Source organism: Anolis sagrei, chromosome 3 (assembly GCF_037176765.1).
Source record: "Anolis sagrei isolate rAnoSag1 chromosome 3, rAnoSag1.mat, whole genome shotgun sequence".
In the NCBI taxonomy this organism is placed as follows: domain Eukaryota; kingdom Metazoa; phylum Chordata; class Lepidosauria; order Squamata; family Dactyloidae; genus Anolis; species Anolis sagrei.
Window position 1 is genome coordinate 9,297,627 of NC_090023.1, and position 27,415 is coordinate 9,325,041.

The 27,415-nt window shown below is 43.1% G+C and overlaps 1 protein-coding gene across 3 annotated transcripts in view; it reads left to right on the forward strand.

Annotated features, from left to right (window-relative positions):
• The window catches only part of MYO7A (myosin VIIA), a 199,889-nt gene that overhangs the window by 28,496 nt on the left and 143,978 nt on the right, over window positions 1–27,415 (forward strand). Inside the window, exon 2 of one of the 3 annotated variants that reach the window (XM_067466470.1) lies at window positions 5,968–6,012. In XM_067466470.1, the coding sequence (XP_067322571.1) occupies window positions 5,995–6,012 (18 nt within the window). In that variant the 5' untranslated portion in view covers window positions 5,968–5,994. Of the gene's footprint in view, window positions 1–5,967; window positions 6,013–22,199; window positions 22,477–27,415 lie in introns of those variants that run through there. The other 2 variants (XM_067466469.1, XM_067466471.1) reach the window with 2 other exon arrangements.

Below are 27,415 nucleotides of genomic sequence, written 5' to 3' on the forward strand. Positions count from 1 at the left end.
GGTTGTTGTAGGTTTTTTTGGCCATGCTCTAGACCAGGGTGGGACAAAGGACTCTTGTCTGCTGGAGCTAGGTGTGAATGTTTAAACTGACCACCTTGATTAGCATTTGATAGCCTGGCAGTGCCTGGAGCAATCTTTTGTTGAGTGGTGATTAGTTGTTGTTGTTCATTTGTTCAGTCGCTTCTGACTCTTTGGGACCTCATGAACCAGGGCTCCCTGTCGGCCATCACCACCCCCAGCTCCTTCAATGTCAAGCCAGTCACTTCAAGGATGCCATCCATCCATCTTGCCCTTGATCGGCCCCTCTTCCTTTTTCCTTCCTTTCCCCCCAGCATTGTTCTCTTCTCCAAGCTTTCCTGTCTTCTCATGATGTGGCCAAAGTCTTTCATCTTTGCCTCTACTATCCTTTCCTCCAATGAGCAGCCGGGCTTTATTTCCTGAAGTTTGGACTGGTTGGATCTTCTCACAGTCCAAGGCACTCTCAGAACTTTCCTCAATCAGAAGACATTTACTTCTTGGGAGGAGAGCAATGACCAATCTCAATAAGATAGTGAAGAGTAGAGACATCACACTGGCAACCAAGATCTGCATAGTAAAAGCAATGGCATTCAACGTAGTCACCTCTGGATTTATTTATTTATCGTGTAAGGGGCAGCCAGACAATTGTATTACATTTCTAACAGAACAAAACAAACAAACATACAAAACACAAAATTTGCAAGCTTGGTAGTTGTTTAAATATCTTTTGACCAGTATCTGGCCACTTGGAGTACCTCTGGTGTTGCCGCAGGAAGGTCCTCCATGATGTGAGATCTGGACCTTAGGGAAGGTTGAGCGAAGGAAGATAGATGCTTTTGAATTATGGTGTTGGAGGAAAGTTCTTCTCTTCTTCAGGCTAAACATGCTCAGCTCTTTAAGCCGCTTCTTATAGGGCTTGTTCTCCAGACCCTTGTTCATTTGAGTTGCCCTCCTCTGGACACATTCTTGCTTGTCAACATCTCCCTTCAATTGTGGTGCCCAGAATTGGACACAATATTCCAGATGTCGTCTAACCAAAGCGGAATAGAGGGGTAGCATTACTTCCCTGGATCTAGACACTATGCTCCTATTGCTGCAGGCCAAAATCCCATTGGCTTTTTTTGCCGCCACATCACATTGTTGGCTCATGTTCAACTGTTGTCCATGAGGACTCCAAGATCTTTTTCACACGTACTGCTCTCGAGCCACACATTCCCCATTCTGTATCTTTGCATTTCATTTTTTCTGCCTAAGTGGAGTATCTTGCATTTGTCCCTGTTTAACTTCACTTTGTTATTTTTGGACCATCTCTCTAATTGTACAGATCGTTTTGAAGTCTGCTCCTGTCTTCTAGAGTATTGGTTCTTCCTCAAAATGTGGTGTCGCCTGCAAACTTGATGATCTGCTGTTTGTTTCAAAAGCTCCTTGAAGTGAAGAGATGAGGCACTGAGCCTGACAGAGAAGGCAAGGCATGCTTTGAATTCGCGCTAATCAATTGTTAATAAATAGATGAATTAACATCCCTTGCAGGCCGGTGCGTCTGTGGATTAGCTGGCAGCCCGGCAGGTCATGGGATTTTAAATCAGCAGACGAAGAATGTGGAGAGCCAAATTGGGAAAGATTACCCAGTAAAAATGCCAAGTCTTGCTACTAACAGAGAAGGGGCATGGCTTTGGTGTTCCAGGGACTGCCCACAAGTTTCTAAATTTCTTTCCAACTGCATCTAACCGGCCCACTTCCAAGATTAGTTTTCAAATACAGCTTACTTGATGATCAAAGGTCTGGAGAACTAAAATGACCAAGGGTCTGGAAAACAAGCCCTATGAGGAGCGGCTTAAGGAGCTGGGCATGTTTAACCTGAGGAAGAGAAGGCTGAGAGGAGATATGATAGCCATGTATAAATATGTGAGAGGAAGCTACAGGGAGGAGGGAGCAAGCTTGTTTTCTGCTTCCTTGGAGACTAAGACGTGGAACAATGGCTTCAAACTACAAGAGAGGAGATTCCATCTGAACATGAGGAGGAACTTCCTGACTGTGAGAGCAGTTCAGCAGTGGAACTCTCTGCCCTGGAGTGTGGTGGAGGCTCCTTCTTTGGAAGCTTTTAAACAGGGGCTGGATGGTCATCTGTCAGGGGTGCTTCTTGGCAGGGGATTGGACTGGATGGCCCATGAGGTCTCTTCTAACTCTTTGATTCTATGATTCTATGATTCTATATGTAGGCAGACTCTCATCCAAGTACTAACCAGGGCTGACCCTGCTTAGCTTCCAAAATCAAACAACCATCAACGGATGGTATTTATGTTACTGTATTTATGTAAATACAAGCATGAAATTGTGGGGGTTGTGCAAAAGAGGTTATATCGGCATACATGCTGCACAAATGTGTACACATTCTAGAAGACTGCTACACAAATGTGTACACCTTCTAGGTTGCCAGTGAAACAGGATTGGTTCTCTTCAGACTGAGGAATTGAGAGTCTATTACCATTTTTCAGCTGTTGTTACCATTTTTCAGTTGTATATTAAAAATGCTATCTTTTCTCTATAAGAATTGTGGATACTGGGTTGTTGTAGGTTTTTTCGGGCTGTATGGCCATGGTCTAGAGGCATTCTCTCCTGACGTTTCGCCTGCATCTATGGCAAGCATCCTCAGAGGTAGTGACCGAAAAAACCTACAACAATTGTGGGAATCTGGGAACCCCACCTCCTCCAAGATGAACTGAACCACCTCAACTGGGCTCTCCAGGCCAATGGATACTCCACCTCAGACATCAGAAGAGCTGCAAGACCAAGAACAAGCCACGAGAGTAAAGATGAAGATCCACCCAGAGGAAAAGTGTTCCTGCCATACATCAAGGGAACCACTGACCGCATAGGGAAGCTGATGAGGAAACACAACATACAAACTATCTACAAACCCACCAAGAAAATCCAACAAATGCTACGTTCAGCAAAGGACAAGAGCGATCCTCTCACCTCTGCAGGAGTCTACCGTATACCATGCAGCTGTGGACAAGAAGTCTACATAGGGACCACCAAACGCAGCTTTGCCCAAATACGAATCAAGGAACATGAAAGGCACTGCAGACTACTCCAACCAGAGAAGTCAGCCATAGCAGAGCACCTGATGAACCAACCTGGACACAGCATTTTATTTGAGAACACAGAAATGCTGGACCACTCTCACAACCACCATGTCAGGCTACACAGAGAAGCCATTGAAAATGCGAGGCAGTGTCTTTGTAAAAACATCTGGTTTTGGGGATAAAAAGGGTTATTCCTGGGGCAGAACGGACAGCAGAGCAAAACTGAGATAGCCATTAGTCTTAAAATTCTCCCAGGAGAAGATTGGCACCATTTTTGAAGCGATCCATTAACTCGTGGATACGGGGGCCTGTGGGGTTTCCGTATCTGCGGTTTAAGGGAACGCAGTTTCGACCTCCCCGGGATGCGAGTCTGCCACCCGGGAGAAGAAAAGTTTATTGAAAAGAAAGTTTGAGGCAGTAAAAGGACACAAAGTAACACTATGGAGAGGGAAAAGTTACAAATAATTGATACATTGTATTGGGGGGATTAGTTACAATGTTAGGAAGGGGGGAAAGCAAAGAAATGAGAAGGCTTCTGAGTTGCAGCTGCTGCTGTGACCACGTTCATGCAGTTGTAGATCTGTGGAACTCCCTGCTGCAGGTCAGATCAGCTTGAAGGCAGGGAGCTCTGCATTCGGTCTCATGCAGGCCTCAGATTCGTTCCAGAATTTCCTATAGAATTGTTTGCACAGCAAAAACACTTTCTTGGATATTGGTTTGAAACTGCATTAAAGGGTCAGTGTAGACAAAAGCCAGAGCAATACATGAAATCATAGTCATCCTGAGTTTTGTGAGTCTTGGGAGAAAGGCAGGATAAAAATAAATATAAGTGGTCTGCAAACACTTAGAAACAAATGTGGTCATCGCTAATAGTCAACATGGATTTATCAAAAACAAGTCATGCCAGACTAATCTGATCTCTTTCTTCGATAGAGCTACAAGCTGGGTAGATGCGGGGAATGCCGTGGATGTGGCGTACCTGGATTTCAGTAAGGCCTTCGACAAGGTCCCCCATGACCTTCTGGCAAGGAAACTAGTCCAATGTGGGCTAGGCAAAACTACGGTGAGGTGGATCTGGAATTGGTTAAGTGGACGAACACAGAGAGTGCTCACTAATGCTTCCTCTTCATCTTGGAAAGAAGTGACGAGCGGAGTGCCGCAGGGTTCCGTCCTGGGCCCGGTCCTGTTCAACATCTTTATTAATGACTTAGATGAAGGGCTAGAAGGCATGATCATCAAGTTTGCAGACGACACCAAATTGGGAGGGAGAGCCAATAGTCCAGAGGACAGGAGCAGAATTCAAAATGATCTGGACAGATTAGAGAGATGAATGGCCAAAACTAACAAAATGAAGTTCAACAGTGACAAATGCAGGATACTCCACTTTGGCAGGAAAAACAAAATGCAAAGATACAGAATGGGGGACAATGCCTGGCTTGAGAGCAGTAAGTGTGAAAAAGATCTTGGAGTCCTCGTGGACAACAAGTTAAACATGAGCCAACAATGTGATGTGGTGGCAAAAAAAGCCAATGGGATTTTGGCCTGCATCAAGAGGAGCATAGTGTCTAGATCCAGGGAAGTCATGCTACCCCTCTATTCCGCTTTGGTTAGACCACACCTGGAATATTGTGTCCAATTCTGGGCACCACAATTCAAGAGAGATATTAACAAGCTGGAATGTGTCCAGAGGAGGGCGACTAAAATGATCAAGGGTCTGGAGAACAAGCCCTATGAGGAGCGGCTTAAGGAGCTGGGCATGTTTAGCCTGAAGAAGAGAAGGCTGAGAGGAGACATGATAGCCATGTATAAATATGTGAGAGGAAGCCACAGGGAGGAGGGAGCAAGCTTGTTTGCTGCTTCCCTGGAGACTAGGACGCAATGGAGCAATGGCTTCAAACTACAAGAGAGGAGATTCCATTTGAACATGAGGAAGAACTTCCTGACTGTGAGAGCCGTTCAGCAATGGAACTCTCTGCCCCGGAGTGTGGTGGAGGCTCTTTCTTTGGAAGCTTTTAAACAGAGGCTGCATGGCCATCTGTCTGGGGTGATTCGAATGCAATATTCCTGCTTCTTGGAAGAATGGGGTTGGACTGGATGGCCCATGAGGTCTCTTCCAACTCTTTGATTCTATGATTCTATGAAAACACTTTCTTTGATATTGGTTTGAAACTGCATTAAAGTGTAGATAGAAGCCAGAGATATACATGAAATCATAGTCGTCCTGAGTTTTGTGAATCTTGGGAGAAAGGCAGGATAAAAATAAATAAGTAAATAAAGTAAATAAATATAAATAAATAAATATAAAGTAAATATAAGTAAATAAATGCAATACAAGTGAAAATAAATGTATTGCAAACGAGTTTGCAAATGAATATTCCAAAAGCTGTAGACAAGAAATAAAATTGTAATTGAGATATTGAGATTTGCAGGACTCCAAATTCCCGGTGCCTTTTCTTGCAATGCTTCTGCAAAGTCCCAACGTCTGTTCCTACCACCCTGCTGTTACCCACTTATTGTTCTTTTTTTTTTTTGTCCAATATTCTCAATTTGTGGCCTTTTGTTGGCAATTCCTTTGGTTCTGTACAGGATGATTCCTGGGGGGAACACGTGCTCTCCGCTGCAGGGGGCTGCTGTGTCTAAAGCCTGGCCCTGTGGGTATTAACCTGGATACATTAGAGGATTATCGCTCACTGTCTAGAAGGAATGGCTGAATAGCCATGACATTTGTAACCGCGAGGCGTTGAGCGCCGGGCTTGGGATCATGCCTTTCGCAGAGCGACCTTTCCTCGGTGGCCACCTTCTTCTCCGGAGTCCAAGAAAGCAACCGATTGTCCCTGACTGTTTGCTTCTTTTCCATATTTAGGTCCACTGATGTGTTTACATAGGAGCCATGGTGATTCTACGGCAGGTAGGCGATCTCTCCATTTCTCATTTCAAAACATTGATTGAAAAATATGTCCGAGTTCTAAATGTGGAGGAAGATTTATCCAGGTTGTTTTGGACCAACTCTTTATTTCTTTGCAATATGCATCTTGAACCCATCGGTCTTAGTCCTTGATTGGCTTAAAGGGAATCACTGGAGTGTGCTCAGAGGATTAACAGACAGGGTTGTATGTTCGACATCATGCAATGCACTGCTTAATTGACAGATAGATAGATAGATAGATAGATAGATAGATAGATAGATAGATAGATAGATAGATAGATAGATAGACAGAAACCCATCTAAAAGAGGTAAACTCTTGGTTAACCAGCACTCTCAAGCAACCAGTAAAAGTTTATTGCCTGTCATTTGTATATGTATATGTATAGAGAGAGAGAGAGCATGCAAAGGGGTAAACTCTCAGTTAAGCAGCACTCTTAAGCAACCAGTAAAAGCTTATTGCCTGTCATTTGTATATGTGTGTGTGTGTGTGTGTGTGTGTGTGTGTGTGTGTGTGTATATATATAGAGAGAGAGAGAGAGCATGCAAAGGGGAAAACTCTCAGTTAACCAGCACTCTTAAGCAACTGGTAAAAGTTTATTGCCTGTCATATGTATAGAGAGAGAGAGAGAGAGAGCATGCAAAGAGGCAACAGAGAGAGAGCATGCAAAGAGGTAAACTCTCAGTTAACTGGAACACTCAATATATATATATATATATAGAGAGAGAGAGAGAGAGAGCACACAAAGGTGTAAATTCTCAGTTAACCAGCACTCTTAAGCAACCAGTAAAAGCTTATTGCCTATCATATGTATATGTGTGTGTGTGTGTGTGTACACACACACACACACACACACACACACAGAGAGAGAGAGCATGCAAAGGGGAAAACTCTCAGTTAACCAGCACTCTTAAGCAACCAGTAAAAGTTTATTGCCTGTCATATATATATATATAGAGAGAGAGAGAGAGAGAGAGAGAGAGAGCATGCAAAGAGGTAAACTCTCAGTTAACCAGAACTCTCAATATATATTCTGTGTGTGTGTGTGTGTGTGTGTGTATATAAAGCTAGAGCGAGAGAGAGCACAAAAGGCTAAACTCTCTGTTAACTGGAACTCTCAAGCAACAGAGAGAGAGAGAGCATGTAAAGAGGTAAACTCTCAGTTAACCAGAACTCTCTCTCTCTCTCTCTCTCTCTCTCTATATATATATATATAGAGAGAGAGAGAGAGAGAGAGAGAGAGAGCGCACAAAGGTGTAAGCTCTCTATTAACCAGCACTCTCAAGCAACCGGTAAAAGTTTATTGCCTGTCATATGTGTGTGTATATCTAAGTTCTTAGATAAGTAATATATATATATATATATATAGAGAGAGAGAGAGAGAGAGAGAGAGAGAGAGCATGCAATTTCAAGCATAATCGGCATTTCACAAGAACGTGTGGGTCACATTATTGCTGTGCTTGGCTATCGAAAGATCTGTGCACAATGGGTACCCAGGATGCTGACGCTGGTTGCGGAAACAGAGTGTTGATTTCTTCTGTGACAGCTTCAGAAAACTTGCAAGACTTGCTGCACTTTCATAGTATTCCTTTGTCTTGTGAGGTTTGCCATACCTATTAAAGTTGTGTAGGCCAACTGCAGATAATCTGGGGTTGAATTGTTTTCCTGTTTTTGTTCTTTCGAGTACTGTATGAGAACCATAGCAAATTTACAATTTTCTTCATAGATGAGATTGTAGAAGCTAAACTGGGTTGCTGTGAGTTTCCCAGGCTGAATGGCCATGGTCCAGAAGCATTCTCTTCTGACATTTCACCCTCATCTATCGCAGGCATCCTCAGCGGTTGTGAGGTCTTTTGGAAACTAGGCAATTGGGGTTTATATATCTGTGGAATATGTCTGTTTGAGGCAAGTCTGTTTGCTTGATTAGCATTGAATGGCCTTGGATCTCCCCAGACAGGAAGCAGCCAGGCTTTGAAGCTGCAAGGCTATTCAATGCTAAACAAGGTGGCCAATTACAACATTCACACTTGCCTCCAACAGACAAGAGTTCTTTCTCCCACTCTGGACATCATTCCACAGGACATATAAACCCCACTTGTGTAGTTTCCAACAGACCTCACAACCTCTGGGGATGCCTGCCATAGATGTGGGCGAAACGTCAGGAGAGAATGCTTCTAGAACATGGCCATACAACCTAGAAAACTCATGGAAACCCAGTGATTCAGGCCGGGACATGGCCAGACAGCCTGAAAAACCTACAACAACCCAGTGATTCCAGCCATAAAAGCCTCTGACAACATACAGAAGCTAAATTCTTAGATAAATAATTAAAAATCAGCACATTCACCTATATAAATAAAAAGCTTTCAGAGATTAATTCACATTACGTTTGTCTTCAAATCCTTATGTGATTTAAAGATACTTTCGAAAAGAAATTGAATAGATGTTAATGTATTAACCTGTCCAAACAAAGAGACTTTCAGAGCTTGGTGCTTAAAAGTTCACCTTTGATGCTTTATGTAGCTTGAGGTTATTATTATTATTATTATTATTATTATTATTATTTAAAATAAATGGATGTCGACATATTTACCCATCCAAATAAAGGGTGTTTGGTGCATTCATTCTTTAAGGTTTGGCTTTGAATCCTTGTGCATTCAATGATATTTGTGGTGCTCAATAAGGACTTCATCTTTGTTGTTCCTCTTCCTATTGTTATTGTCTATGAGAGTTCCCTACAACTTGTATATTACTAGAAGGGTCACCAAAAACCACCAGAAAACACAGTATTTTTTGTTGGTCATGGGGGTTCTGTGTGGGATGTTTGGCCCAATTCCATCATTGGTGGGGTTCGGAATACTCCTTGATTGTAGGTGAACAATAAATCCCAGTAACTACAACTCCCAAATGTCAAGGTCTATTTCCCCCAAACTCCATCTGTGTTCACATTTGGGCATATTGAGTATTCATGCCAAGTTTGGTCCAGATCCATCACTGTTTGAGTCCACAGTGCTCTCTAGATGTAGGTGAACTACAACTCCAAAATTAAAGGTCAATGCCCAACAAACCCTTCTAGTGTTTTCTGTTGGTCATGGGAGTCCCGTGTGGCACGCTTGGTTCAATTCCATCATTGGTGGAGTTCAGAATGCTCTTGGATTGTAGGTGAACTATAAATCCCAGCAACTACAACTCCCAAATGACAAAATCATAAATTTTTGAGTGGTGGTCACTCCTTGTGTTGTGAGATGTTTTGTTGCCAAATTTGGTGTGATTTCGTTCATGGGTTCTTTTGTTTTTAAGGAACTCATTATGCACAGAGCATTTATATATAGATTGTCCCTTTTGTGTTGTATAGTCAGGATTGTTATACCTATTTAATTGGCTGGTGCAAATAGCTGCAAACTTCATTCAGGACTTTCCAAAAATTTACAGATTTCTGTACCAATGTGAAAGAGGTAGAAAATGTGAAAATAGGATGTGGGAGAATATAAAATTGTGCAATTTGTCTATCTTTATGCAAAGATACACTGCTTCTGAACATAGAGTCTCAGTTCATCTAAGGATCCATCTACACCAGAGGTTCTCAATCTTCCTAATGCTGCAACCCCTTAATGCAGTTCCTCATGTTGTGGTGACCCCGAATCATAAAATTATTTTTGTTGCTACTACATAACTGTAATTTTGGTACTGTTATGAATCGTAATGTAAATATCTGATATGCAGGATGCATTTTCATTCAGTAGACCAAATTTGGCAGAAATACCCAATATGCCCAAATCTGAATATTGGTGGGGTTGTGGGGAGACTGATCTTGTCATTTGGGAGTTGTAGTTGCTGGGATTTATAGTTCATCTACAATCAAAATACAATCTGAACTGTACCAATGATGGAATTGAACTAAATTTAGCACACAGAACTCTCATTACCAACAGAAAATACTGGAAGGGTTTGGTGGGCATTGACCTTGAGTTTCAGAGTTGTAGTTCACCTACACCCAGAAGCACTGTGGGCTCAGACAATGAAGGATCTGGACCAAACTTGGCACAAATACTCAATATGCCTAGTGGAGTTTGGGGGAAACAGATCTTGACATTTGGGAGTTCTAGTTGCTGGGATTTATAGTTCACCTACAATCAAAGAGCACTCTGAACTCAGCCCACAATGGATCTGCACCAAACTTGGCACACTACCTACATGGCCAACATTGAATACTGGTGGGGTTGGAGGGCTGTTTTTGAATTCTAGGAGTTGTAGTTCACCAGCAAGGGTTTGGTGGACATTGACCTTGAGTTTTGGAGTTGTAGTTCACCTATATCCAGAGAGCACTGTGGACTCAAAGAATGAAGGATCTGGACCAAACTTGGCACGAATATTCAATATGCCCAGTTGTCAACACTAGTGGAATTTGGGGAAAACAGACCTTGACATTTGGGAGTTGTAGTTGCTGGGATTTATAGTTCACCTACAATCAAAGAGCACTCTGAACCCAGCCCACAATGGATCTGCACCAAACTTGGCACACTACCTACATGGCCAACATTGAATACTGGTGGGGTTGGAGGGCTGTTTTTGAATTCTGGGAGTTCACCAACAAGGGTTTGGTGGACATTGACCTTGAGTTTTGGAGTTGTAGTTCAGAGAGCACCATGGACTCAAACAATGATGGATCTGGACCAAACTTGGTACGAATATTCAATATGCCCAGATGTCAACACTGGTGGAATTTGGGGAAAACAGACCTTGACATTTGGGAGTTGTAGTTGCTGGGATTTATAGTTCACTTACAATCAAAGAGCATTCTAAACCCAGCCCACAATGGATCTGCACCAAACTTGGCACACTACCTACATGGCCAACATTGAATACTGGTGGGGTTGGGGGGATGTTTTTGAATTCTGGGAGTTGTAGTTCACCAACACCAAAAAGGAAGATAAGGACAGGTGGAGAGATCTTCAGCCTTTTCTGCAAAAATAGTTGCGAAGACCATCAGAAATATGTGTTTTCTGGTGGTCTTTGGCGACCCCTCTGAAACTATCCTCACAACCCCCCAGGGGTCCCTTAGGTTGAGAAACGTTGATGTACACTGCAGTTTGACATCACATAACTGCCTTTTTATGGAATCATGCAAGTTGTATTTTTATAAGGTCTTTGATCTTCTCTGCCACAAAACTATCAATCCCTAAATATCTGGTACCCAATGATTGGCCTATACCCTGCTGTGTAAATATGTTGGGGAGACCTTGAATCACGCGAAATGGTACCAGATTCCCTTTTCCATCATGAGACAATACCAGGCGCACCGTGCATTTAGATTGAGGTGAAGCCAGGCAAGAATTGCCATCAGGCTTCTAAGCATAATTGCTTTGGTGGCAGTCCCTCCCTCGTAAATCAAGCCCATTTCTATCTCATCCTGGATGGATAGATGAGCCTTAAACTCCTCCCAACCGCCATCCAGAACTCTTCTGAGTGCCAACTGGATGGTCTATTTGCATATAGATTGAAACGTGAATCACTGCTTCTCTGCTCATTAACTGTGGCAGTTGAGACATTTGGCATTTTAACGGCACTCAGTGTCAAATTCCTCGCCTTCAAATGAATTTATGGTGTAATTAATACTCCACGGGAACTGTGAATGTCCAATGGAGGCCAAGATGGTGGGAGAATATGCATGTAGTATTGAACAGAGAGATATTGAAATTGGGGGGAAGGAAGGATTTTAGTTCAGCTTTGCTGGTTGGGGTTGTGTGTCCGTTCTCTGAAACGGTTACAACCAAAATGTTTGGTATTTGGGTGTTTTTGGATGTTGGAATACCTGTACATATACTTTAGGAAAAGCATAACCTTTTGGGAAAATCAGGATCGCCAATACCGTTTGGAAAGGATGAAATTTTGGAAATTAATTGGCGTTCACACCATTTGGAGTAATCATAACCTTTTTGTAAAGTATGATCTTCCTGAGAAAAGCTAAAAACTCATTTTGCAATGGCAGGGAGAAGGTTTGAGGAAAAGAGACAAAGAGAGATCCTGAGAACTGAAAAGCACGGCTTTATTCTCGGTTGGCGCCAACCGGATATGGACCCTCCTGGTAAGCCAGGAAAGAAGGGTACAGAACAAAGGAAATCCTTGGTTTATATACCTTTTAAAATAATTATGCGTGCATCATACAGACATCACAATGTGCGTCACAAAATTATACTTTGACATTGACTTCAATAGCATATTTTCAAACTCAACACCTTATCAATCTTCATTAGCATCCCTATCTGAAGAGTTGCTATTAATGAGCACCATCGCCAGAATGTCTACTGGACCCGATAGCAAGAGTCTCCATTCATCCTAAGATAAGGTCTTCCTGAAACCTCTTGACGGCTACCTCATTATTCTTACGATAAGGTGCCTGGTACGAAAAACAGAACCTCTTGAAATATGCCAGGCCTCAAGACATTCCTTTGTTAGATGCTGGCCTCTCTAATTTTGCAGTTTTTAAGAAGTCAAGTACATACATTTCTCTTATATATTTTCTAACTCCTATTTCTAATATGGGTACATCAAATATATATTTGAATTATGTATTTTCATCAAGCCTTCATCAGTTTGAGTGAATCTCTTTAGTGGTAAATCACTAGCATTCATGCAAGGCAATTAGGTTTCTTAGTTGTTAGACTGATATACCTGGTTATCTCTTTGAACTGCTAGGAACAAAGATGATGCCAATGCACAAAATAAATAGCCAATCTTCAGAAGTGTTCTTTCACTTGGCCAAAAACATCTTCTGTCTTATTTTGTTCTCAAGAGACAAAAATAAAGTAGACTTAGTTAAAAGTAACATATCTGGTTTACTCACAACCTTTGTGTATTCAGCATACAGGTACATAACTTGTCAATCCAGTTACAGATATGATTTGAAGTGGTTTCTCTGTGCAGATAACACAGGGCATCTTTCTTATAATAAACAACAACATCTTTACATTCTGAGAGTCTAATGCAGTGGTTCTCAACCTTTCTAATGCGGTGACCCCCAAATAAAGTTCCTAATGTTGTGGTGACCCCCAACCATATTTTTGTTACTACTTCATAAATAATTTTGCTACTCTTATGAATTCTAATGCAAATATCTAATATGGGGGATGAACATAATTAAAGCATAGTGACTAACCACAAAAATAATATGTTTGGGAGAGTATGGACAACGGATGATGGGATTTGCAGTACCTTCAACCAATTCAGTTCTGACTTCCACAGATCACTGAGATCCTCCACAAATTACAGACCTGGACCAAACTTGGCACATAGAACTCCTGTGACCAACAGAAAATACTGGAGGAGTTTGGGAGGAATTGAGTTTGTGTGTGTGTGTCAAGAGCGACTTGAGAAACTGCAAGTCACTTCTGGTCTGTAAGGACGTTGCCCAGGGGATGCCTGGATGTTTTATCATCCTGTGGGAGGCTTCTTTATGTCCTTGCATGAGAAGCTGGAGCTGACAGATGGGAGCTCACCCCATCTCGCGGATTTGAACCACAGACCAGCAGTCCTGCCAGCACAAGGGTTTAACCCATAGCACTACCGGGGGTTCTTTGCTTTCAAGTAGCCTGTTGACTTAGCAACCCCATTCATTTCAAAGGAACTAGGCAAGGAATCCTCAGTGGTGGTTTTGTCAGTTCCTACTTCTGCAAAGTAGCCTACTGTGCCTCGTATTCTGTGCCGTTGCGCCTGGGGGCTATAGATCTTAGTGAAAGAAACATGGATGTGACATCTTTTCCCCAGGGGATTGCTTCTTGCCCTCCTTTAGAGAACTGGAACTCTCAAGGATCAAGACACTATAGATAACTCGAAATAGGCTTTATTGTTCACAATGAGTTATCTTTCTTAGGCACAAACTTGATGTTTCAGCAGAGGTAAAGAAAATATACATTACAGTCTGAAGTCTTGGGTCCAAGGAGTTTTACAGCTGAGAAGCTTTCCAAGTTCCCTCTTTCTCAATGGCTGCGAAAGTCTGAACATTCACAACCCCAGTCCAATGACCTATGTTGAATGCCAAAGTCTTCCTCTTGATGCCAGAGGACTGTTTTGAAGGTGCTTAAGATTCCACAACGTCGTCCAGGTGAGCTGGACATGAAGAATGAATCTTAGAAGTGCAAACTTAAGAATTGGTGAAGAGAGATGACTTAACTGAGGGCTTTAGAGCCAAGCCTTTCTCATGTCCATCTGCTGAGTTGTCTGATGGTAGAATGAAAAGAAAGCGCTGCCTTCTTCCCCAGGAAGGGGAGGAGCCAAACAATTGAGCAGGGGGAGCAATTCAACCGGTGCAAAATAACATTGATTGACAGCTATAGGTAACCAAACAATTAAACTGTACATTCACGTACAAGTGGGGCCTGACGCGCCGTCACATATTCATTGGTGGTCTCACGTCCAAGCACTCACCAGAACTGACTCTGCTTAGCTTCCAAAATCAGGCAGGATCTGGTGCTTTTAAGGTATTATAAACCCATGAAATCACTCCTGGGTTGATCGGCACAAAACAGAGCCAGTCTGTTGCTTCTCTTGGTTCAGCAGACCTTTCTGTGCCACCAGGGAGATTGGAATGCCAGCTATTTACAGCTATTGCCAACAAAGAGGGCAGCTCAATTGATTGCCAGCGCCACCCCCTGTCAACACAGCTCTCTGGGTCACAGAAGCTAAAGTTTCAGCATCTATAAAGGATGTAATTCTTTCTCCGTACATTTTAACAATTCTCACAGCCAGAAATTTGGAAGACTTTGAAGTTTGACACTTACTTACAGCCAAAAGTAAGCATTATCCATAGAGACAAAATATTTCTGTGCAGAAATATTTTCTGTGCAGAAAATTCTATTCCCTGCACAGATAGTACTATATTTTGTGCAAAACAGAATCACAGAGTTGGAAGAGAACTTGTGGACCATCCAGTCCAACCCCCTGCCAAGAAGCAGGAAAATTGCATTCAAAGCACCCCCGACAGATGGCCATCCAGCCTATGTTAAAAAGCATCCAAAGAAGGAGCCTCCACCACACTCCGAGGCAGAGAGTTCCACTGCTGAACGGCTCTCACAGTCAGGAAGTTCTTCCTCATGTTCAGGTGGAATCACCTTTCTTGTACTTTGAAGCCATTGTTCTGCATCCTAGTCTCCAGGGCAGCAGAAAACAAACTCACTCACTCCTCCCTATGATTTCCCCTCACATATTTATACATGACTATGTGGAGGCCGTGACAGACTTTGTATTTCTAGGTGCAAAGATTACTGCAGATGCAGACTGCGGCCAGGAAATCAGAAGACACTTAATTCTTGGGAGGAGAGCAATGTCCAATCTCAATAAAATAGTAAAGAGTAGAGACATCACACTGGCAACAAAGATCCACATAGTCAAAGCCATGGTATTCCCTGTAGACACCTACGGATATGAGAGCTGGACCTTAGGGAAGGCTGAGCGAAGGAAGAGAGATGCTTTTGAGCTGTGGTGTTGGAGGACAGTGCTGAGAGTGCCTTGGACTGCGAGAAGATCCAACCAGTCCATCCTCCAGGAAATAAAGCCCGACTGCTCACTGGAGGGAAGGAGACTAGAGACAAAGTTGAAGTACTTTGGCCACATCATGAGGAGACAGCAAAGCCTAGAGAAGGGAATGATGCTGGGGAAAGTGGAAGGTAAAAGGAAGAGGGGCCAACCAAGGGCAAGATGGATGGATGGCATCCTTGAAGTGACTGGATTGACCTTGAAGGAGCTGCGGGTGGTGACGGCTGACAGGGAGCTCTGGCGTGGGCTGGTCCATGAGGTCACGAAGAGTTGGAGACGACTGAACGAATGAACAACAACATCATGCCTCTTCTCAGCCTTTTCTTCTTTAGGCTAAACATGCCCAGCTCTTTAAGCCGCTCCTCATAGGGGTTGTTCTCCAGACCCTTGATCGTTTGAGTCGCCCTCCTCTGGACACATTCCAGCTTGTCAACATCTCCCTTCAATTGTGGTGCCCAGAACTGGCCACAGTATTCCAGATGTGGTCTAACCAAGGCAGAACGCCTTCCCACATGGGAATTTGGCGCAGAATAGATCCCAAATTGTGAACGTTCTTGTTATTGCAAAATACTTCTAGTTGATGTCCCTCAGTACTTAAATAATAATTTATTATTATATTTATTTATGCCCCGCTTTACCTCCCCTGACCCTTATCCTAGCCCTAACACTCACAAATCACTCCTGGATACTTGATTTCTATGTAGGGTACATCTACACTGTAGAATTAATGCAGTTTAATACCACTTTAACTGATATGATCTATGGTTACTTGTAGTTTTAAAGAATCACTAGCTTTTCCCGCTTGTGCCTCACCAAATACAATTCTCATAATCTACAGCAGTGAGCCATGATAGTTAAACTATATTAATTCTACAGTGTAGATGCACCCATAGATACACTGCAAGGGAACCCATAGCTTGTTATAGTTTAAAGACTGAAAATGTTTGGGGGGAAAAAACCGCGTCAAGATGCTTTCAGTGATTTGGTGCCAGTGATGTCTTTATACAAAGTCTGTGCCTTGCTGTAGCCAATGTAATTTCATGGCACATTTCTGTGCAGAAAAACAATCACCCACATTAAATAAATTGCATGTCATTGAGGACAAGTTCACTTTTTGCATTTAAGTCATCGCCAAAACAGATGAGGACATAGAATCATAGAATCAGAGTTGAAAGAGACCTCATGAGCCATCCAGTCCAACCCCATTCTGCCAAGAAGCAGGAATATTGCATTCAAATCACCCCTGACAGATGGCCATCCACCCTCTGTTTAAAAGCTTCCAAAGAAGGAGCCTCCACCACACTCCGGGGCAGAGAGTTCCACTGCTGAACGGCTCTCACAGTCAGGAAGTTCTTGCTCATGTTCAGATGGAATCTCCTCTCTTGCAGCTGAAAGAAACTTTAAATACCCAATGGAGTGCAGCTATAGGAAAAGCAAAATGTGCTCCAAATAAGAATTCTGCCCCTCCAATGAAATCCTATGCAGGAATATACAATCCAAGCCCCCCTGTCAGACGACAATCCAGTCTCTGATTAAAATCCTCCAGAGAAGGAATTTCCATGACATTCCCATGCTGCATATTGCATTCTTGGAAAGCTCTTACCATCAGAAAGGTCTTCCTAATGTTTAGGTGGAATTTCTTTCCCTATGGTTTTTATTTTTATTTACATTACTTATATTCTGTCCTTCTCACCCAGAAGGGAACTCAGGGTGGATCACAGAACACATATACTTCTGGAACATGGCCATACAGCTACAGCCCGGAAAACTCACAACAACCCAAACTAGTTATTGTTTGACTAAATTGTGTACCCAATTTTCCCAGATTTCAGATCATGTGATAATGATTTAATAATAATAATAATAATAATAATAATAATAATAATAATATCTGTTTTTCCTATGCATTGAAAAGAAGAACAATGGCAGATTAAAATACCGCATGCATTATGTAACAGGTTAGAAACACATAAACAATTAAAATGCATAACATCAGTATAGACAGTATGTGCCATTCCAAAGCCTAAGACCTTAAAATTCATAATTTAAAAAATCATCTTGTTGGCAATGTTTGTCACTATTTGGGCCATTGTCTTTGACAATTGGTAATGTGAGTCTGGCATTTTACATACTACCAGAAGGGTGTGCTGGAACACAAAAGATGAAGCTCTCCTTTTCTTTGTTGCCCAGAAAAAAGAGCAACAGAGAAATATAATTTTGAGGTTTTGGAAAATGGAAATCTCCATAACCTTTTGGAGATTTCATAATCTTTGGAAAGACATGACCTTGTTAGAAGTCATAACCCTTTGAAAAATGATGCTTTTATGAGGATTTGTGTGTAGATATAGTTTTGTCTTCCATCCTTTAGAATCATAGAGTTGGAAGAGACTTCATGGGCCATCCAGTCCAAACCCCTGCCAAGAAGCTGGAAATTGCATTCAAAGCCCCCCCTCCCCCAACAGATGGCCATCCAGCCTCTGTTTAAAAGCCTCCACAGGCTCACCAGATCTATGACTGCCTGAAAGACTTCACACCGTCCGCAAAGAACTCACAAACATAGACAAGGGACTGTTGCACCTCCATATCAACATCAGCCAGGTGCAGAAATTAATGAGCAAATAGATAGACAGGAGGAGATAAGTCAAAACAGAAAAGCCAAAGAATGGCTTCAGCGTTCTGCCAGACTCCAAGAGAAAAAGATAAGTGATTCTAAAGTAAAACGAAACCAATTTCTGAGCACTTGGGACATAACTAACGAGGAGATAAAAGTCCCAAGTACAGGATATGTAGTCAGATGAAGCATTGTTTGGAATCAAGTCAAGATCTCGTCCTCGTTTCATGGAAGCCTTGATTAGGAGATTCATGTTTAAGTGCCTTTTGTTTCATGGTTTGATTCTTGGATTCTATGATTTTATATTCATGCCTTTGATTAATGTTTCCTGGTTTCTTGGATTTTATTAGAAAAGTTTTAACTATGTTTTCATGGACTTTGCTGGACTATTTTCCCTGGACTACTTTGTTCCTGCTTATCTTCATACCTAATTGGATTTACCTATTTCTTTAAAGTGCTTTTTACTTTACAGCTTTTTAAATTATCTTCAATAAAAGGATTGTTTTTCCTACCAATGGTGTGGTGTTTAAACTCAGAGGGCTTTTCCTGTTCTGGAGTGCAACACCCGCTGAGGCAGTACCTATTGATCTACTTGCATTGCATGCTTTCGAACTGCAAGGTTGGCAGAAGCTGGGGTTGACAGTCAGGAGTTCACCTCGACTCACAGCTTTGAACTGCCAACCTCCTGGTGAGCAGATTTCCTGCAGCTAGCAGTTTAACCCGTTGTGCTACTGCGGTCCTATTATTTGGATTGTTTTTGTACACAAATTAGGACAGTCTGCTTAAGAAGTAAACTACTCTGGGTTTAGTTCCAGCTCTGTCTCTATCGTGGATTTCTCTTTTGTCCTTTTAGTATCAGGAGTTGTTTGGTAAACAAAATGAAGGGAATGGAAATCACTGTTGCATTATTTAAAGCCTGCCTCACGATGCTACTCCTGATAGCTGCAGTATCTGTTTGCAATGCTGGAGTGTGCATTGCCCTGAGATGTATGAAAACAGTCTTTCCCGAGCTGCGCCCTGAGGACTACCAGGGGCAATATCCTAAATGAATTTAAATGGGATTGTATTATATATTTTAGAAGTCTGATATTTAATTAGAGCAGGCATGAGTCGCCTCCAGGCTGAGAAAGACGGTATACAAATATGGTAAATAAAGAATAATAAATAAATCTCAATTTCTAAGCTGAAGAGCCGACGTTGTCTGTAGACACCTTCAAGGTCATATGGCCAGCATGACTGCATGGAGTGCCGTTACCTTCCCGCCGGATTGATCTACTCACATTTGCATGTTTTCAAACTGTTAGATTGGGAGAAGCTGGGGCTGACATTGGGAGCTCATGCTGCTCCCCGGATTCGAACATGCGACCTTTCGATCAACAAGTTCAGCAGCTCAGTGGTTTAACCCACTGCGCAACTGGGTCTATCCAATGCAATTTTCTGAATCAGCAGCCCAAAAATCCCCAGGAATAGGCCTAAAAAGAAAGACGCCAAGGTGCCCCACTTCCAGGCGCCACATGGAATGGCTCCACTAAGGAAGAGGGAGGAGGAGAAGCAGCAGTCAGGAGGCTTGTTGTCACGCCTTTCGTGGGTAGTCAGCCTCTCCACTCACGATATTCCCGTGAGGGTTTCGTGAGACCAGTGGCTCTCGTTGCAACAATGTAGTGACAGTGAAGCCGCGGATCATATTTTAGTTCTTGCAGACCATTTGTGGTCCATGGACTACAGGTTGTGAACCACTGATGTAGATGGACAAAGATACAGAATGGGGGACAATGCCTGGCTCGAGAGCAGTACATGTGAAAAGGATCTTGGAGTCCTCATGGACAACAAGTTAAACATGAGCCAACAATGTGATGTGGTGGCAAAAAAAGCCAATGGGATTTTGGCCTGCATCAATAGGAGCCGAGTGTCTAGATCCAGAGAAGTAATGCTACCCCTCTATTCCGCTTTGGTTAGACCACACCTGGAATATTGTGTCCAATTCTGGGCACCACCATTCAAGAGAGATATTGACAAGCTGGAATGTGTCCAGAGGAGGGCGACTAAAATTATTAAGGGTCTGGAGAACAAGCCCTATGAGGAGCGGCTTAAGGAGCTGGACATGTTTAGCCCGAAGAAGAGAAGGCTGAGAGGAAACATGATAGCCATGTATAAATATGTGAGAGGAAGCCACAGGGAGGAGGGAGCAAGCTTGTTTTCTGCTTCCCTGGAGACTAGGATGAGAAACAATGGCTTTAAACTACAAGAGAGGAGATTCCAACTGAACATGAGGAAGAACTTCCTGACTGTGAGAGCCGTTCAGCAGTGGAACTCTCTACCCCAGAGTGTGGTGGAGGCTCCTTCTTTGGAAGCTTTTAAATAGAGGCTGGATGGCCATCTGCCAGGGGTGATTTGAATGCAATATTCCTGCTTCTTGGCAGAATGGGGTTGGACTGGATGGCCCAAGAGGTCTCTTCCAACTCTTTGATTCTATGAAGTATTCCAAAATCCAAAAAATCTGAAGTACAAAACACACCTAGGACACCAAGCAATGGATTCAAACTCCAGAAAAAGTGATTCCTCCTAAACATAAGGAGGAACTTTGTGAAAGTAAGTTATTCAGACAGTGAAATATGCTGCCTGGGAGTCTGATGGAGTCTCATTCTCTGGAGGTTTTTCACCCAAGGCTGGATGGCCTTCTGTCGGAAGTGCTTTGGTTATGTATTCCTACATGGCAGAGTGAGGTTGGACTGGATGGCCTTGGGGTCGCTTCCAACTCTAGTATTCTATGGTTACTATAAGGAATGGTCTCGACTGTCACCTTGCTTCTTCAGCTTTCCTTGGGTATACCCTACCCCTCCATCCTTCATTCAATACACAACAGTGGTTCAGGATGCCACATGCTCCTCAATTATTTAAGATCCTGTTGCTATGGCTCCAAGCCCTCGTGATCGCTGGGAAGCGAGTGCAGATGGCCTTTGGTTTTGGGTTCCCTTTTTTTGTACTTTGGTTAGCTTGGTGCTTGGAGGTATTAGGTTAATTAAAAGCCATGTGTTTTGCGAGGGACCTGACTGCAATTGTGGATTAATAAGTATCCAAGGGAGCTCAGAGTGACTTGGAGTTGAAAGATGTGAGGCTCATTGGGGCCTTTCCCTAAAGGAAAGAAGGAAGGAAGGAAAGAAAGAAGAAGGAAGGAGGGGAAAGGAAAGGAAAGGAAAGGAAAGGAAAGGAGGGAGGGAGGGAAGAAGGAAGGAGGGGAAAGGAAAGGAAGGAGGGAGGGGAGGGAGGAAGGAAAGAAGGAAAGAAGGAAGGAGGGCAAAGGGAAGGGAAGGGAGGAAGAAGGAAAGAAAAAAAGAAAGAAAGAAAGAAAGAAAGGAGGAAAGAAGGAAAGGAAGGAAGGGAAGGAAGGGAAGAAACCAAGGAAGAAAGAAGGAAAGAAAAAAGGAAGGAAAGAAGGAAGGAAGGAAGGAAGGAAGAAGGAAGAAAGAAAAGAAAGGAGGGGAAAGGAAAGGAAGGAAGAAGGAAAGAAGGAAAGGAAGGAAGGGAAAGAAGGAAAGAAACTAAGGAAGAAAAAAGGAAAGAAAAAGAAGGAAAGAAGGAAGGAAGGAAGGAAGGAAGGAAGGAAGGAAGGAAGGAAGGAGGAAGAAAGAAAAGAAAGGGGGGGAAGGAAAGGAAAGGAAAGGAAAGGAGAAAAGGAAGGAAGGAAAGAGGAAAGAAAGAAAGAAAGAAAGAAAGAAAGAAGGAAAGAAGGAAAGGAAAGAAAAGAACGAAGAAAGAAAGAGGGAAGGAAGGAAGGAAGGAAGGAAGGAAGGAAGGAAGGAAGGAAGGAAGGAAGGAAGGAAAAAAAGGAAGGAAGAACCCAGGAAGAAGGGAAACAGAGCAAACATATACCTTTTTGCCTAAGTTGAACCAATTCTGGAGCTAACAATTTTTTAAAAATGACTATGGCATGGCGGATTTATTCAGGCAGTGGTGGCCCAAAGGAAATACCATTTTCACAAATGCAAATATAAACAACTCCTTGCACGAAGGAAGGATCTTGGCGAAAGAGTCAAAGCAAAGGAATCAGCATTGTGAAGAAGGATCAAAGAGCATACTAGTTATCAACATATAACAGAGGCACCAAGAAACTCCATTGCTGCTGCTATCTCCAAAGGACGAGGACTGTGCGTGGGAAGCTGGGCACGTTTTGTGGCATGTTCATAAAGCCAAAACCACCGCCATGTTCCAATATCATTGCGAGATGGCTGTCCACGAGAGAGACCAGAAAAAGTGGGCCCTGATCCGGAATGTCAACCAAGCCTTGAAACCCCCCACTCTTTTATCGGTAAGAGATCTATAGGTTGATTCACGGTTTCCATGTTGCTGATTAGATGCACATTTTGTGTCTGTAAGTAAGACCAACAGAGCTACAGTTACCTCTCCGCATTTGTGTGTCTTTCTTTGCAGATTATTTACAGACTTTGTTAAATATGTAATCTCTAGATCTATGTCCAGCTTCCTGCAGTCATATTGGGAAAACCTATAGATTTCTAGAGACAACACTTCTCTAGTAATCTCTCCTATTCGATTCTGTGTTCAGCTTTCAGTTGAAGTTGAGCATAGAGTTGTGGTGGAAGACTGAGAAGTGCCTATAAAGGTGTTCCCTCAGGTTAAAGAAAATAGCAATTTCTTTGTCAAAGACTTTAATGGCCGGAATCACTGGGTTGTTGTAAGTTTTTTGGGCTTTATGGCCACATTCCAGAAGCATTCTCTCCTGACGTTTCGCCTGTATCTATGGCAGGCATCCTCAGAGGTTGTGAGGTCTGACCTCTGAGAATGCCTGCCATAGATGCAGGCAAAACATCAGGAGAGAATGCTTCTTGAACATGGCCATACAGTCCAAAAAACCTACAACAACCCAGCAATCTCTTTATGTATTGTCAAAGGCTTTCATGTCCAGAATCACTGGATTGCTGTGAGTTTTTCGGGCTATATGGCCATGTTCCAGTAGCCTTTATTTATGGTTTTTCACCTATATGAGTGTCCCGTGCCTAATCTCAATGGATATTGAGAGCGGACTATAATTGGGATAGAGTTTGAATAGGTATACGCAAGATTTCTCTGGTCTGAAACTTAACTCCTTGGATTATTTTTATTTTATTCAACTACCATCCAAGACAACGGTCTTATCAAAATAGCTGGTAAAGTAAACACAAAAGTCTTCCAAAATTTCAACACAGTGCTTTCTGCTCAGACAGATAGTATACCTTTCAACTGTCCCAATTTGGCCAATTATATATTTATTTATTTCTCGTGTCAGATCAACCAGTCAGTTATATTACATTTCTAACAGAACAAAGCAAACAAACAGATAAAATACAACATTTGTGAGTTTGGTAGTTGGTTAAATGTCCTTTGACCAGTATCTGGCCACTTGGAGTGCTTCTGGTGTTGCTGCAAAAAGGTCCTCCATGGTGCATGTGGCAGGGCTCAGGTTGCATTGCAGCAGGTGGTCAGTGGTTTGCTCTTCTCCACATTCGCATGTCGAGGATTCCACTTTGTAGCCCCATTTCTTAAGGTTGGCTCTGCATCTCGTGGTGCCAGAGCACAGTCTGTTCAGCACCTTCCAAGTCGCCCACTTCTCTGTGTGCCCAGGGGGGAGTCTCTCATTTGGTATCAGCCATTGGTTGAGGTTCTGGGTTTGAGCCTGCCACTTTTGGACTCTCGCATGCTGAGGTGTTCCAGCGAGTGTCTCTGTAGATCTTAGAAAACTATGCCTAGATTTAAGTCGTTGACGTGCTGGCTGATACCCAAACAGGGGGTGAGCTGGAGATGTCTCTGCCTTGGTTCTTTCACTATTGGCTGCTACTTCCCGGCAAATGTCAGGTGGTGCAATACCAGCTAAGCAGTGTAATTTCTCCAGTGGTGTAGGGCGCAGAAATCCCGTGATAATGCGGCATGTCTCATTAAGAACCACATCCACTGTTTTAGTGTGGTGAGATGTGTTCCACACTGGGTATGCGTACTCAGCAGCAGAGTAGCACAGCGCAAGGGCGGGTGTCTTCACTGTATCTGGTTGTGATCCCCAGGTTGTGCCAGTCAGCTTTCGTATGATATTGTTTCTAGCGCCCACCTTTTGCTTGATGTTCAGGCAGTGCTTCTTGTAGGTCAGAGCACGGTCCAAAGTGACTCCCAGGTATTTGGGTGCGCTACAATGCTCCAGTGGGATTCCTTCCCAGGTGATCTTCAGAGCTCGGGATGCTTCTCTGTATTTGAGATGAAAGGCACATGTCTGTGTTTTAGATGGGTTGGGGATCAGCTGGTTTTCCCTGTAAAATCATCTGCCATTGCACTTACTCAGCTGCTTTAAAAATGTCCTGGTTTATTTTGCCTCCGCTTCACACTTTCCTAGTTTGTCTTCAGCTTGCTTCCATTGCTGGAAACAAGTAGTTTGCATTCAGTTCACTATGCATGCGGAAAAGAAAAGAAGGGCTCAGAATCGCGTTCTTCCTACATACTTAGGCAATCCCTCGTAGCCTGAAGATGATGGTTCTTGAAGTGTAGTGTCTTGGCGATGGGTCCGTAGGTGGCTGTGGCGCCCTATTCTTGATCTGTATCTTCTCCCGCAGTGAGGACATTGGTTTCCAGGTGGAAGGCAGTCCTGGTAGAAGTGTGGCATGTTAAAGGTTCTTTTCCATTTGTAATGCTCATTGAGGCATTTAATATTTATTAAGGAAATAGATTACTTATATCTAGTTCAGTATATACTTGCCTAGCAAAGCATCATGAGACAGCGTGACTCGTTGGAAAAGACAATAACATTGTGTAAAATGAAAAGGGCATCAGAGAAAAGAGACTATGGCTGCATTGCAGAGGTTATTTATTTATTTACAGTATTTATGTTCCGCTCTTCTCACCCCACAGGGTACTCAGGGCGGATTATAATGCACATATACAAGGCAAACATTCAGTGCCATTAGACATACGACATATATAAACAGACACAGAGGCAATTTAACATTCCAGCTTTCCGGCTTCATGAAGGAATGCTCGATTTCGACCACAGGGGGTGCTGTCACTTCACTGTCCATTTGTGACACCAAGTCTTTGATGGTACTTCCTCATTCTTACGCACACTGCTGGAAGGTTTTATGGTGTCGTAAATTAGTTAAATTAGCCTTCCTGTTCTGAGACTGCCTTGGACTGCGAGAAGATCCAACCAGTCCATCCTCCAGGAAATAAAGCCCGGCTGCTCACTGGAAGGAAGGATACTAGAGACAAAGTTGAAGTACTTTGGCCACATCATGAGGAGACAGCAAAGCCTAGAGAAGACAATGATGCTGGGGAAAGTGGAAGGCAAAAGGAAGAGGGGCCGACCAAGGGCCAGATGGATGGATGGCATCCTTGAAGTGACTGGACTGACCTTGAAGGAGCTGGGGGTGGTGACGGCTGACAGGGAGCTCTGGCGTGGGCTGGTCGATGAGGTCACAAAGAGTTGGAGATGACTGAACGAATGAACAACAACAACATTTCCTACTTGACAGATGCAACTGTCTTGCTGCATAGGTCAACAGCAAGCTAGACTATTAACGGTTGGGAGCTCACTCTAACCCGGGCTGGCTTTGAACTCATGACCCCTCGGTCAGTAGTGATTTAATGCAGCTGCGCCACAAGTAGTGCAGTTTGACACCACTTGAACTATCATGGTTCAATGCTATGGAGTCCTTTGAGTTGTAGTTTGGTGAGATGTCAGCCTTTTTTTTTGGCAGAGAAAGCCAAAGAGCTTGCAAAACATGATCTATTCTATAGCATTAAGCCATGGCAGTTAAAGTGGTGTCAAACTACATTAATTGTACAGTGTAGACATACCCATAATTTCAGATGTATTGATTCCGTTTAGGAAGCTGCAGCTGCCCTGAGTTTGCAAGACCTGATAGTTGGGATTCTTCAGGTCTTTCATTCATTTGGTCAACATAAGCTACTGTTATGATGATGATGAGCAGCAGCAGTAGTATTTATTTACACCCCACATTCCTCTCTTAAATGGGACTCAAAGCAGCTTCGCCAGTCTTCAGGGCAAAGGGGAGCAATCTCAGGGTGAGAGTGCCACCTTGAAAGTGTGTGCTTATAAGTTTTCCTCATCTGTTTAATGAAATGTTCTGTGTTGTTGCAGCTGATGCTTCATAGATCATACTTAATACCATAATTAGAGACTGCCTCCTCATTGGTCCACAGATTGGATGCTGAAATATCTGGAGTTGCCTATGTAGACTAATAGAGAGCTAGACATATGATGTTCTTGATGCCTAGAATGTTGTTCTTGGGGCTTTAATCTGGTTCAAAAACCTTGCCTTTTATGTTAGAGTGTGTTTGGCAGGTCAGTTGATTTAAGGAGCAAACATCCCAATAGCTTGGAGAAAAAAAACTAAGCTTTACTGTAGGAATGCCATTCAGAGATAGTTACATCTTGGAAAGTGGAGACAGACATCACGGGAAGAAGGAGAGATTGAGAAACTACCCTAAGTGTATTTGTTTACATCACAGAGCGGTCAAAGTAGATAGACATAGGTGGAGGATGCTTCAGGTCACGCAAACTATCTACTTACTTACTTAGAATCATAGAATCATAGAATCATAGAATCAAAGAGTTGGAAGAGACCTCATGGGCCATCCAGTCCAACCCCTGCCAAAAAGCAGGAATATTGCATTCAAATCACCCCTGACAGATGGCCATCCAGCCTCTGCTTAAAAGCTTCCAAAGAAGGAGCCTCCACCACACTCCGGGGCAGAGGCTCCTTCTTTGGAGCCTCTTAGGTGATCCCTTGTTGGCCGGGTAGGATAGTCTTCCAGGATCAGTGTTCTGGTGGGTCCGTAGGTGACTGTGGAGCCCTATTCTTGATCTGCATCTTCTCCCACAGTGAGGGCATTGGTTTCCAGGTGGAAGGCGGTTTCAGTCGGGATGGGCTTGATGCTACTTCCTCTTGGCACGTTTCTCTCTTTCACCCTCCATTCATGCCTCTTCAAATTCTGCAGCACTGCTGGTCACAGCTGACCTCCAACTGGAGCGCTCAAGGGCCAGGGCTTCCCAATTCTCAGTGTCTATGCCAGAGTTTTTAAGGTTGGCTTTGAGCCCATCTTTCAATCTCTTTTCTTGTCCTCCAACATTCCATTTTCCGTTCTTGCGTTCGGAGTAGAGCAACTGCTTTGGGAGACGGTGGTCGGGCATCTGGACAACATGGCCAGTTCAGCGGAGTTGATGGTGGAGGACCATCGCTTCAATGCTG